Below are 12,875 nucleotides of genomic sequence, written 5' to 3'. Positions count from 1 at the left end.
TTTTATGCTAGTGGAGTCTTGGCCTTACATTCAGTATGGTTCATTTCATATTAGAAGATAACAACAGTTAATTTGTTTAAATATTTTTAATATACAAACAGCATTGCCCTTATTAAAATTCATCACATTCTTTAATTAATAACTACCATTTGAAAGGAATGATAACTTTTTTTACACTATTCATAATGAAATTTATATAATTGAAATTGTTAATTTTATTAAGAATATTTGTTTTTGTCATTTGAAGAACTTGCATATTTAAAAATACTTTAAAACCTGACACCATACCTTAAGAGTTTTAATGAAAAAATAAAAGTACAGCTAAATTAAGGCAGCCAAAAATTTAATAGGCAAATTAAATGTTTTCGGGCTATTTCACAGTCCAGCTTCAGTATTGGAATTAATGTTGGAGTTCCATGGCATTTCAGAGAGAGATTAAATTTTAAAAAATTACAAAAGAAAATAAAAAATATATAAATTATTTATTTATTTTATTTTTTTAATTATATTTTTGCATTAGATTATTATAAGAATTTTTCGGAAGAAACTGAAGTTGAGGAAGAAATTGAAGAAGTGGACAAAAATTTACAAATATTTGAAGTGGAAAATGATGTAGATAAAGTTGCAAAGGATAAAATGAATGGTATTCAGATTAATTACATTTTTAAATGAATTATTCATAAAAATTGATTCTAAGATGATATAAAAAATATTAAAATTTTTTTATGTTACAGATCAGATAAAACCATCAACAGTAATTAATACTAAAATTCAGTCTAAGACTCTAAATGATTTTTTAAGTTATGCATCAGAAAATAAAAGGTATATTAGAAAAAAATTTTAATTATGATCTGTTTATAAATATATATTACAGTGGCAATATTTAACGGTTAATGGTAAATTGATCATTGCAATAAAGATAATTATTAATTACTAGCACTTAATTTTATTGGTAATGTTGCTTTTAGTGATTATTCATGTTTACTTTTATAAAATTTGCATACTTTCTATGTAAAAACAGCTTATATATCTACATTTTATAAACTTACAATATCTACAATATATAAAATCTACAATTTATTTACCTGATTAAGATTAAGATACCTAATAAAAAATTAACCAGAATAGATATCATGAGATGGTTCTTTGCATTAAATACAGCAATTCAAAAAGTTTTTTAGGGAACAAGTTTCTTGATCAACAGCTGGACCACAGTGGTCTTATTCCATAGTCTTCTCACTCTCCAGATTTCATATCTTTAGATTTTTTTGTCACGATATATAAAGGACAGGGTATAAGCAAAGATTGACATTGCACAGTTGAAACATTGGATAATGGATGTTGTAATTTCAGTCTCTCAAGATATGCTGCAAAGCACTTGGCAGGAAATCAGTTGCTAATATTGAATATTATACATGTTATTAAATGTGCCAATGTCAAAGTTTACTAAATTTCTTAGATGTAACTTTCCAATAAAAATATTTTGAATTATTGTAATGGCTGCAAAAAAAACATTAACTTGTATTTGTTATGGTTTGTAAATATTTATGTTAAATACAATCAATAAATTGTAGATGCCCTGTACTTGTAAATTTTGTGCAGTACTATTATTTCTTGAATTTATATAAAACTGTAAATATTTAATTTAAATTTTAAAATGTATGCAATATTTATAATGATATATTGATATGTATATGTTTTTAAATTTATTTAGTAAAAATGAAAATTTGTCTGCACCGAAAACTCCACTTTCGATTCAAAGTAAGTGATTTGTAGTCTTGTTATTATGTAATAAAGATTTTTCTTCTGTTTCAACTGAATTTCTAATGAAAATAATTTTTTATTATATAGTTCATAGAAATTTTCATAATGAATTTCATTTGCCTGTATCTTATTTATGTTAGTTTTAATTTATCAACATAAAATGAACTGAAATATTGTTAATCAAACATTTACATAATATATTCCCTGAGTTTCAATATATTTCTATGGAATAATTTATCTTAATTTGTATATAAATCTTTATTTATGCACATTCTCCAGGAATACAATTACATATTACAATCAGTGGCATATATAATAGAATTGCAAGGTCTGCACTTTGGGCAAGAGAGATTTTAAATGCAGATGTGGCAAAACTTTTGTAGAATTCTTGAAATGGCACTCAGGAAAAAACTTGTGGGCAGGTCATTGACTTCTTAGTTATGCCACTGATCACAAGTGTCCTATAGTCTGTTATTTTTATATTTAATGTTTTATAATTTTTATATTTTAGGAAATGATCAAGTTTGTAGTAATGTCACTGTTAAAGATAAAAATGAAGTTAAGAAAGATCCTGAAAGTTATGTAAAGATGTGTCAGATGATATCAGAACAACCTGAAAAAGTAAAAAGAATATTAATTAAATTTCTTAATTTAAATTCATAATTTATATTTTCACTAGATATTGAGCACATCAATTTATAATTACTCGCAGTTTAAAATTAACTGATTATTTTTAATTAATTATATAACAATTCTGATATATTGGCAGCTCAACAGTCAGTTCTAATGAAGCAATTGAATCAATGCAGTTGTTCCAAATCAGTTTTAACTGTTTTAAAAAATATAAATAAATCTTGATATCTTGGTTGACTGACTTTTGAGCTCTCTTGTACTGTACATTAGCAAACATTGTGTACATTTACTTCTATGTTTAGAAGTAAATAAATATTTATTAAAAATAGATATAAAAATAGTCATTAAAATCTACAAAAATTTCTAATTAAATAAATCTTAACATTTTAATTTTATATTTAGAAAGTCAGTAAATATGATTCTCTCAGAGTTCTTTTTTTTCATAAAATAGATTAAACAAATTTGTAACATTTTTAGAAATTAAATAAATTTTTGCTTTATTTTTGATATATTAAATTTACTTTTTTTTCCTCAGAACAAATTTAAAACTTTAAAAGTGAATGATAAATCATATTTTAAGCTGAATCTTTTAGGAAAAGGAGGCTCCAGCAAGGTAAATTATGTACAATCTTTTTATATATAAATACAGATACAGAAGTTCTAGTTCAGAGATTTAAACTAAAAAGAGTATAAAACACAAGTTTATTGATGACAATTACATATGCAGTATATTAGAATACACATGCATTCATCAGAAATTTATTAGATACAGTTTATGATTTAAATATGTTATATAAACATTATATGCTATATCTACATTGGTAGGTCTGTGTGTAATTCTGTACAGTCAACTGTATCAGATTTACATTGATAATTTATTAATTTAATTATATAAAATGATCATTTTTAAACTGTATAATACAGTTTTCAAGTTGTAAAAAATCTTACGATACTTTAAGTATTGTTTTTCTAAGATAATTATTAAGTAAGATCACTTGTAATTACCTTTTTCAATAAATTTTATTGGGAAAATTAGCACAAAACTCAGCTTGTTAATTATTATTTCAGCAACTTAAACCGTACTGTTTATTCCAAACTTATCATAGCGACTTTTGTATGTTATAACTTTTTTTTTTTTTTATTCTTTTTAAGTACCTTCAATAAAATGCATTTTAGACTCATATCATTCCTCTTCAGTTGTTATACAGTTGTTACCTATTAAACTGTACAAAACAAAGGTACAAATAAATTCCCAATTTTAACAATAAAATTATCAAAATATAAACAATAAAACAGGCTTACATTTGGTGTACAAATCAAATTATTAAATATACATTTGGCTTTCAAATCTTCAAATACATTATTAAAATTAACAAGGCCTATACCATAAGATAAGCACACATTTAAAGTATAAATAAAACATAAAATCGAAGAACTTTTATCTCACTTGTACCAGGTATTTAAACATTTATTTGTACCTTTGTTTTTTTACAGTTTAATATGTAACAACTGAAGAGGGATGATATGAGTCTGAAATGCATTTTGTTAAAGGTACTTAAAAAGAATAAGAAAAAGAGAGTTATAACATACAAAAGTCATTTTGATAAGTTTGGGAAAAACAGCACATTTAGGTTGCTGAAATAATAATTTGATACAGATCCAAACAAGAAGCTAAATGAAGAATCAGCTTTCTAAACTTGTGGCAACTTATAGCTTTACTGTATATAAGCTGTAAATTGTCTTTATAATGATATAAAATGATTGATATACAAAAAATTTGAATTAAATATTGAATACAAAACAAACTTATTTTATTAAGAATAGAATGAAAATTCTTTTTTAAATACATCATAGATGTTGAATTATTTACTATTTATGAAAAATTTTATGAAAGAAAAATATTTTAAGTTTATTTTTTCCTTCTTTTTAGATAGTTTTTATTAAAAAAAATTGGAAAAAAAAGGGTTATTGTGTAGAAGCATTAGTTTCAAACAAAATAATGGATGATTAAGATATATATCTATGATTTAACATATAAATTATGTTTCAATACATTTACATCATTAATTAGTAATTTCTCTTTTTATTTTCAGACTTAGTTTAATATCAGATATACCATATTTTTATTACATTAGCATGTATATTTTTTTAGATTTATACTTTATTTGCTTACCATAACATTAATATATCAAATTTTAAGTTTTCCAAATTTAAAAATTTTATTTTTATTTTTTAGTTATTATTAAAATCAATAAAATACTTCTAATTTTTTTAATCTTCTGTTTTTAAAATTTTGTAACTATGTATTTAATTATTATTATTATTTTGAATTTTAAACTTCTTATGGTGAACAGGTATATCAAGTATATGATTTTGAAACTGGAAAAATTTTAGCAATAAAAAAAGTGAATCTTGCCGGTACAGATCATTCTATCAGAGAAGGATTTAAAAATGAAATAAAATTACTCCAACAATTGCAAGGTTGTGATCGTGTTGTGAAGTTATATGATTAGTAAGTATTGTGTCTTTGGCTATGTTACCTGGTAAAGTGGCTTTAATACAGTAGAATAAGCAGGCCAATGGCATGATATGCTTTAAATAAAATAGGCATTGGCTTGTTTATTCAGATGTATTAAATTGCTTTACTAGGCAATGTACCTATGTTATATTTTGTTACTGTTTGAGTAGAATTCATTATGATATTTTATTTCTGTAACTTTCCTTATCTTTTGTTTTGTATCAAAGTATTTGAAGAGGACAATGATATCAGTTTGTGAAGTAAATGAATAATGCTAAATATACCTTAACATTTTTAAACATGCAGTTTATCAATCAAAAACGTGTAATTTTTTATCTTTATAGAGAAAAATAAAGATAAATGAAAAAGTCTTTTATATATAAAATTAATTAATTAAATTTTTATTTTAACTCAAAATGAATCAATGTAAAATACTTCAAATTATGTTAAATATTTTTTGATTAAATAAAAACATGCATATATGTTTTAATAAATAAGAAAAAATATGTCTAGTTATCAGTTTATTAATTTAATTTGAAATATTTATATGCATTTTAGTGAATATTGCAGAGCTAATTCAGAAATTTATGTGGTAATGGAGAAAGGAGATACCGATTTAGGAACAGCTCTAAAAAATGCTGCAGCTTCAGAACCACTTACTCCAGTACAGATAAAATTTTATTGGTCAGAAATGCTGAAGGCTGTGAAAGAAATACATGATTCTGGTAAATATTTCTATCAAATTTTTATAAATTTTTCAAGATCAGTATTTTGAAACTGAATAAATACATTCTATTCTAATTGAGATTTGTCCTTAACTGACAACAAATATGAGCATTTTTTGTGAAAACATTATTTATTTTAATGTACTAATAATAATTGTTTGTTTCATAACAAATGTTAGAATGAAAACTGATAAATAATAAAATTTAAAGTGTGTAGAACAGAAGGGCTCATTATGTTGTCTTTTTTCTGTTAGACAGATGTAGTGATTTCAATACATTTTCAAAAATTAGCATATAATTATCCATATTTAACAAATGTATTAGGTGATTGTAATTAAAGTTCCTGTATTCAGCACTGTCTAGAGATGTTTAGTGGCCCAAATGCAATCAAATTTTGCATAGTCAATTTCAGGATGGAAGGGATTTTCATAATAAAAATTAATACTGAAACTTGCCACTATGGCAGTTTTATGCAGCAAGAAACAAACATTTTATTAGTATCAAGATATTTGTGTCTTATACAGGGATCTTAGTGGTGCAAGATGTTCAATGCGGTCCCCATCCTACACATTAAAATCTGAAGGAAATGAACAGTATAGTTAACAGTGGAATATAATTAATTGTCTGCAATGCTTCTTGCATATATTGGTTTTCAAGGTTGTCAAATTTACATATTATTGATAAACTGCACTTTTTAAGTGTCTCCACAACCAAAAATCATGCAGCTTGCAATGCCAAAAGTGCCATAGTTTTGGTACTAATTTTTTGTTTTATGGAAATGTCTTCCACATGCCCTGAAATGTCACCATGCCAAATTTGGTTGCATTTGGACTGCTAAAGATTTCTCTAGACTGCATTGATTTGAATAAGGATACTTCAGTGAGGATCACATAGTATTTAAGTATTCTTCTATTGAAGAAAAAGTAGTTGTGACTTTGTTTTACACTATAAAATATTTTAAAAAAATATTAAAAGAAATGCTCCATATTATTCAAATCTAGATATTCTTTTATAATTTTATATTACAGAAGATAAAAATAATTTTATACACATCTTAAGTATCTTAATCTACAATATTTTGAAAAAAATGAGTGTTAAAGCAAGATCTTTCAATTATTAATTTGATTTTTATTTTTTGGTTAGATGAAAAACTTTTATTGCCATACAGTTTTTATAAATTATTTATCATCACATAATACTATACAGTGGGTATCGTTTAACAAACATAATCCATTCCAAGACTGTGTTCATTAACGATTATCAATTTATAGATTTTTATGGGAATTTGATTAATCCATTCTGGAGACCCCAAAAATAAAAAATTATATACTTTCTTACTATGTTTATTTATATGTAATAATAAAAATATATATATATATATATATACAGATTCTTGCATTTTTATCAGTCATTTTTTTCTGTTTGTGGGGTGTTAAAAGAATCTGTCCAATGTCAATAGCTTTTCTCTCTTCTTCGGGATTTTTCGGAAGTAATAGCATTGTTGTTGTAGAGATCCGTAAGCCTATTAACTCAACTTGGTTTGGATGCCATTCTAAGATCGTTGTTCTGACATCCTCCCACAATTCTTCCAAAAATCTTTAATAGCAGATGTTACCATTAATCCTCTTTTTCAGAAGAAAACACATCTTGTCAAGTTTCTTGGCGTTCTTCTGTTGTCAGATCAGTTTCAGGTTTCATTATGAGTTCTTCAATGTTCTTTATTTCTCAGATGTAATTTTTGTTACTCATTTAGCTGCTTGAGTCTTCTTGATTATACTGTATCTTTCTTAGATAAGATTGAATTGCGGCATACTGTAGATCTGTTCAAGCCATACTGCCCCAACATCAGACATCTTCTGCTCACCTTCACCTTTCGAAAATAAAAACCAATGCAAAACTTAGTGAGTGCCTGCCTGACAGTCTCATGAATACTATAAAAAATTCTTTGTCAGAAAAATAAAAGGGAGAGTTTCAAAGTTCAGAGGAATACTATCCGATCTGTATATACTGGGTTGAGTGTTGATGTCGATGTCTCTCTTGCTCCAAAAAGTTTCAAATTGTTGTCTGAAGACAAGGGAAGACCAATCAGTATTCATTATTTTACGTTGCTGCTTCTTGAATTGTTTTGTGAGGTGTTCATTATCTGAACATAAAAATCCTTTGTCAAAGTGTTTGTTATCTGATTTGTTCGTAGTCTGAACTGTTCATTAACCGATCACCCACTGTATAACTTATTTTTGCTTATATCAGTTTGTTTATCATAGTAGTCTTCAATTATAGGGTGAGTTTTAATTCACACAAAACTTTAAACTCAATAACTTTTCAACTGAATGACATAGAAATAAAATTCAAAAAGTACTACATAGTACAATGTTTACATTTTTGGCATTGATGATTGATTAATGTTAACATTCATTTTCAAAATGGTGGTACTCACTTTAGAACAACATGTGTTTATTGTAAAGAATTATTATCAAAATTCTAATTTTCTAATTTTCTAATTGGTGTGCTATCAGTACTAGCAGAGTTATTGGACCATTCTTCTTCAAAAAGAGCGTTAATTCTGCTGCATATGATGATTTATTGGAAAAGAAATTTTATCCTAAAATGCTTGTTGGGCATAAACATCATCATCATGCTTAGTTTATGCAAGATGGTGCAAAGCCCCATTGCACAAAGCAAGTGTTCAAAATCTTTACAGTATGTTTCAGAAGTAAATGGATTAGATATTGAAAAAGATGCTGGTGGTGGTGTGGAGTGGCTACCTTATAGCCCTGACTGAAATCAATGTGATTTCTTTTTATGCGTCTATCTTAAAGCTAGAGTATATCACAATGCTCCTACAATTATTGAAGAGTTGATAGGCACGATAAAAAAAAATAATTCCAAGACCTTTATTACCATTACTGAATGTTTCAAAAATCAATTGAAAACTATTATTGTGAGTGAAGGTAGTTATTTTGAAAACTTAATTCATTAAATGACAATAAATTCTGTATAATATGCTTTTTGAATTTTCTTTTTAATCCCATATAGTTGAAAAGTTATTAAAGTTTAAAATTTTGCATGTATTAAAAATCACCCTGTATGACTTAAAATAAAAATTCTCACATAAATATTGTTAATTAAAATTTATGATAAATAAACAGACTTTTATTAATTAATCATAATTGATTGTTTTCTAATCTTTTAATTTTTATTAAAAAATGACCTCATACTTTTTTTTTGTATTAAGGAATCATACATTCTGATTTGAAACCAGCAAACTTTTTACTTGTTTCTGGAAAACTGAAGCTAATAGATTTTGGAATTTCTTCATCGGTTCAAAAAGATACGACAAGTGTAATTAAAGACAACCAGGTAAATAACATCACTAAAATATTTTTTGGTTCTTTGGGTTTTATAAATAATAATAACAATGATTATACTTTCCTAACTGCACAACTTTATTTCATATATTCAAACAGCTTGCTTTTTTACTTTCATTTATAAGCTAATTAATAAATATAAACAGAGTACTTAATATTTATTGTCAGTGTTTATAAGCTGACTATTAAAGCATTAAGAAAAATAGCTTCAATTTTGAGAAAAACAATTCACAAAGATAGGTGATTCCTGTTGCAGCTGTAATGCCCTTTGCCAGTTTTTTTAGGCTAGGGAATTTATCATTACACACATATTTTGTATAAAACTGAACTTTGTCATTGGCCTCAAACATATATTTCAATTCAAAAGATGACTGGAGATCTATTAAATTTATATGCAAATTTGTTGGAGCTTGTTCCACAACAATGTCAAATGAACATAGGAAAATATTAAATATATTCTCATAAATTTTTAAATAAGAAAATCTCTCTTGAAGTTCTCTTAGTAAATTAGTAATTTTTTGTGCATATTTAGAAAAATGTTTTTTGTCACTATTAAATTTATGTAATTTTGGACGACGGATTGTAGTTTTTGACTTTAATTGACTTTCATAAAATTTGAGTTTTGCCATGAATGCTTTTGTATGTTCATAACAGTCTGTGATCAATTTGTTTTCACCTTGAAACTGCTTATTAAATTTGTTTAATATTTGTAAGGAAACATAAATCCAAAAGTCACTGTCCATGATATAATTCAGGAACATTCTGGTCATTTTCATTCATTAAAATTCAAATTTCTTCTCTCAGTTTCCAAAATTTCTTTAAGCATTTTCAACAACATAATTACCAGAGATAGCTAAACAGAATAACTTTATTAAAAATGGCTGTCAGGTCAAAAAAAAGGAAAACCACTAAGTAATGGTCATCTAATTTTGAAATGACCTAACTGCAGCACATAACTGTTACGTGAAGCACACCTTGGTGGCTAACTATAATCAAATAACTTACACAGTAAAACATAATTAAATCCATTAACAATCTAAACACAGAATGATTTGAAATTTTAAATCTATATGCAGATGTTTACATCTGCATATAGATTTCTGTGTAATTCTAATTTAAATTTTATTAGGCTTATTTCCAAAGACTTTAAAAAAAAACAATAAAATCTCTTATCATTTATTGGAAACACAGAAGACCATTGTAACATAAGAATTTGTCTATTATTTGACATTAGTTACACATATAGAGCAAAAATAAGGAAATATAATTTCATTATACTGAAACACCAATTTAAAAACATTTGTTGTTCTAAATATACTGATTAAATACATATACACACTGTATGTACTGTACACTCATATATATATTGTATTTAATACATTTGAAGCTTTGTTAAAAAATATTTGATAACTGTTTTAAATTCTGAGTGTATGTGATAAAGTGTTATACATCATATTAATGTATTTAACTATACATGTGATATTTCATTGTAAAAAAATCTATACAAGATAATGACTGTTTAAAAGGGCCGCACAAAAACATTGAGTGGGCCGCAGATTGGACACGGCAGTCTCGAACAATAGTTATGTTTAAAACCACGATAGATCCAATTAGTATTTCATCTGGGCCTGTGTTGGTCTAGTGGCACAGTATGGTAGACAGCTAGAATTAAATCTGTGCTGGCAAGTTTGTGATTGTTATATGGGTCTTAGGTCCACTCAACCTTGTTTCCAATGAATATGTGGAGAGTGATTTTTAGGGAGTAAAATCAACATTGGCATAAAACTGCTACCCTACTTGCTTCTCTGCTAGAATAGATAATGCATACATTCTTTTTCAAAATGCCCTTTTACAGTATGCTATAAGAGGTTTCTTTACATTAGTATTTCATCTTCCCTCTAAATATGGAAGTATAAAATGGAATTGGCATATATCAAAATGTCTTATAACATTTTGATTCTATTCAATAAATTTTAGCATTTACATACTTCAAGTCCTTGTATTTCAGGATTTTTTGAAGTTTATCTGCAATTAACAATAATATGAATATAAGAATTGCATTTTTTTTTTTCCATGCAGTCAAATAATTATATTTTAATGCTTAACATATTAAGTATAGAGAGAAATTCAGTAAAACTCTCTGATGGCATGAACTTAATATAAATAATGTTACATGACTTTACTATTTAATTACGTTTTTATTTAGCATGATAAGTTAGAAGATTAAAATAAAAATAGTTATTTAATATTTTCATTTTATCATCATTTGAAATTCCAAATATTTCTTTCTTACAGATAGGTACAATTAATTTCATGCCTCCAGAAGCAATTCAAAGCATCTATCTTCCATCAGAACATAGAAATATGACAGAGAAGAAATTTAAAGTAATTTTTTTTTATTCATTTAAAGATTATTTATGTATTAATAATGACCAAAATTCCTTTTTTTAAAAAATAAATTAAGATATTCAACATTTTAATTTGTAAGCATTTTATTTTCAGATCAATAGAAAAGCTGATGTTTGGTCATTGGGTTGTATTCTATATAATCTGGTATATGGACAAACTCCATTTCAGAGTTTTCATAGCATAATTTCTAAATTTCAAGCTATTATAAATCCACATTATGAAATTAAATATCCACCTCTCGATGATGATGCTCTTTTGAATGTTATCAAGGTGAGTGTAGATATTTTGAATTATTTAAAAATTTAGTACCAAATTAAAAGATAAAATATTTTCTTTACTTCAATAAACACATAATGAATTAGAACTTCTGTTGTAAATATTGATATATTGATCTCTGACAGGACACATGAGATAATATAATAGTTGAAAGAGAATATAATTGAACAAGCAATTATTTATTGTGACATTGTCAGGCTGCAATGCTAAGCTGCAATTTTTAATCATATTTTTAAAAATTTTATTTCATTTAAAATATATGTCCTCAATCTCAAATTAGTACCATCTTGCCCCTGTTCATCACACTTTTCCTGTTAGCAATAGAGTCATGCCAGTCATCTATTAACTGCTTTCAGGGAGAAATTTTGAATTGAAATAACGTGACTTCTAGTTTGCATCAGAAGTTCGTATATAGTTAATCAGGGACTCCTGCTCCTAGGCTTTCTGTATCTGTTCTTGATTCTTATCTAACTAACCCCTGTTCTCAAGATTAAGGAAAGTCAGACAGATGAACAAAAGTGGGAATTTATAGGTCTACAATTTTTTTCAAACTGCAGCCCAATATGCTGATTTTTAATTTTTTGTTAAAGTATTTTATAAATATTCTTTAATCCATTCTCTGATTATGTGTGTTACATATCTTCTTAGTCAATTAAAGTGTTTTTAAGCTAGTAGTGTAGCCAGGAGTGTAGAGGGAACAAATACTTAATGCATATTTTATCCCTTTTCTTCCTTTCACTTTAAAACTTGACTTTTCCTCTGTTTCCCTTCCATTTTGTTTTATATTATTCAAAAATACCACAAAGCAAATTCTAAGATTTCTTTATTAAAATTATATAATCATGTTTTTTTTATTACAATGCAATATTCAAATTCAGATTATTTGTATTTTAAACACTGTTTAAACAAATAACAATGACTTTTTTTTCCAATAACAAAATTTTAACCCTTTTTCAGTCTAATTTTTTTCAGATTGACTGTCAAAAAAGTGTCAATATTTATCAATGATATTTGATATATGATTAATTTTTATAAAAAGTATGCAAAAAATTACCTCCTACATGTGTTTTTCTATTAAAAATAAAATAGTTTAATTTATTTGTTTGAAAGAAAAATTACTGAAAACAATTTACAAAGATGCTTTCAGGTTCTGAAATGAAATCAAATTTTCCCACCAACACT

The 12,875-nt window shown here is 25.9% G+C and overlaps 1 protein-coding gene across 1 annotated transcript in view; it reads left to right on the top strand.

The window, feature by feature from the left end:
- Mps1 (Monopolar spindle 1) overlaps positions 1-12,875 on the top strand; it is a 38,109-nt gene that overhangs the window by 17,683 nt on the left and 7,551 nt on the right. The window contains exons 5-14 of the mRNA XM_067278754.1: positions 521-643; positions 735-822; positions 1,715-1,761; positions 2,276-2,385; positions 2,933-3,010; positions 4,752-4,909; positions 5,474-5,640; positions 8,876-9,000; positions 11,304-11,393; positions 11,511-11,687. Of these exons, the coding sequence (XP_067134855.1) occupies positions 521-643; positions 735-822; positions 1,715-1,761; positions 2,276-2,385; positions 2,933-3,010; positions 4,752-4,909; positions 5,474-5,640; positions 8,876-9,000; positions 11,304-11,393; positions 11,511-11,687 (1,163 nt within the window). The remainder of the gene's footprint in view (positions 1-520; positions 644-734; positions 823-1,714; positions 1,762-2,275; positions 2,386-2,932; positions 3,011-4,751; positions 4,910-5,473; positions 5,641-8,875; positions 9,001-11,303; positions 11,394-11,510; positions 11,688-12,875) is intronic.

Source organism: Centruroides vittatus, unplaced genomic scaffold (genome assembly GCF_030686945.1).
Source record: "Centruroides vittatus isolate TY-2023 unplaced genomic scaffold, ASM3068694v2 contig_817, whole genome shotgun sequence".
Lineage (NCBI taxonomy): Eukaryota > Metazoa > Arthropoda > Arachnida > Scorpiones > Buthidae > Centruroides > Centruroides vittatus.
This window is presented reverse-complemented; position numbering and strand designations above follow the sequence as displayed.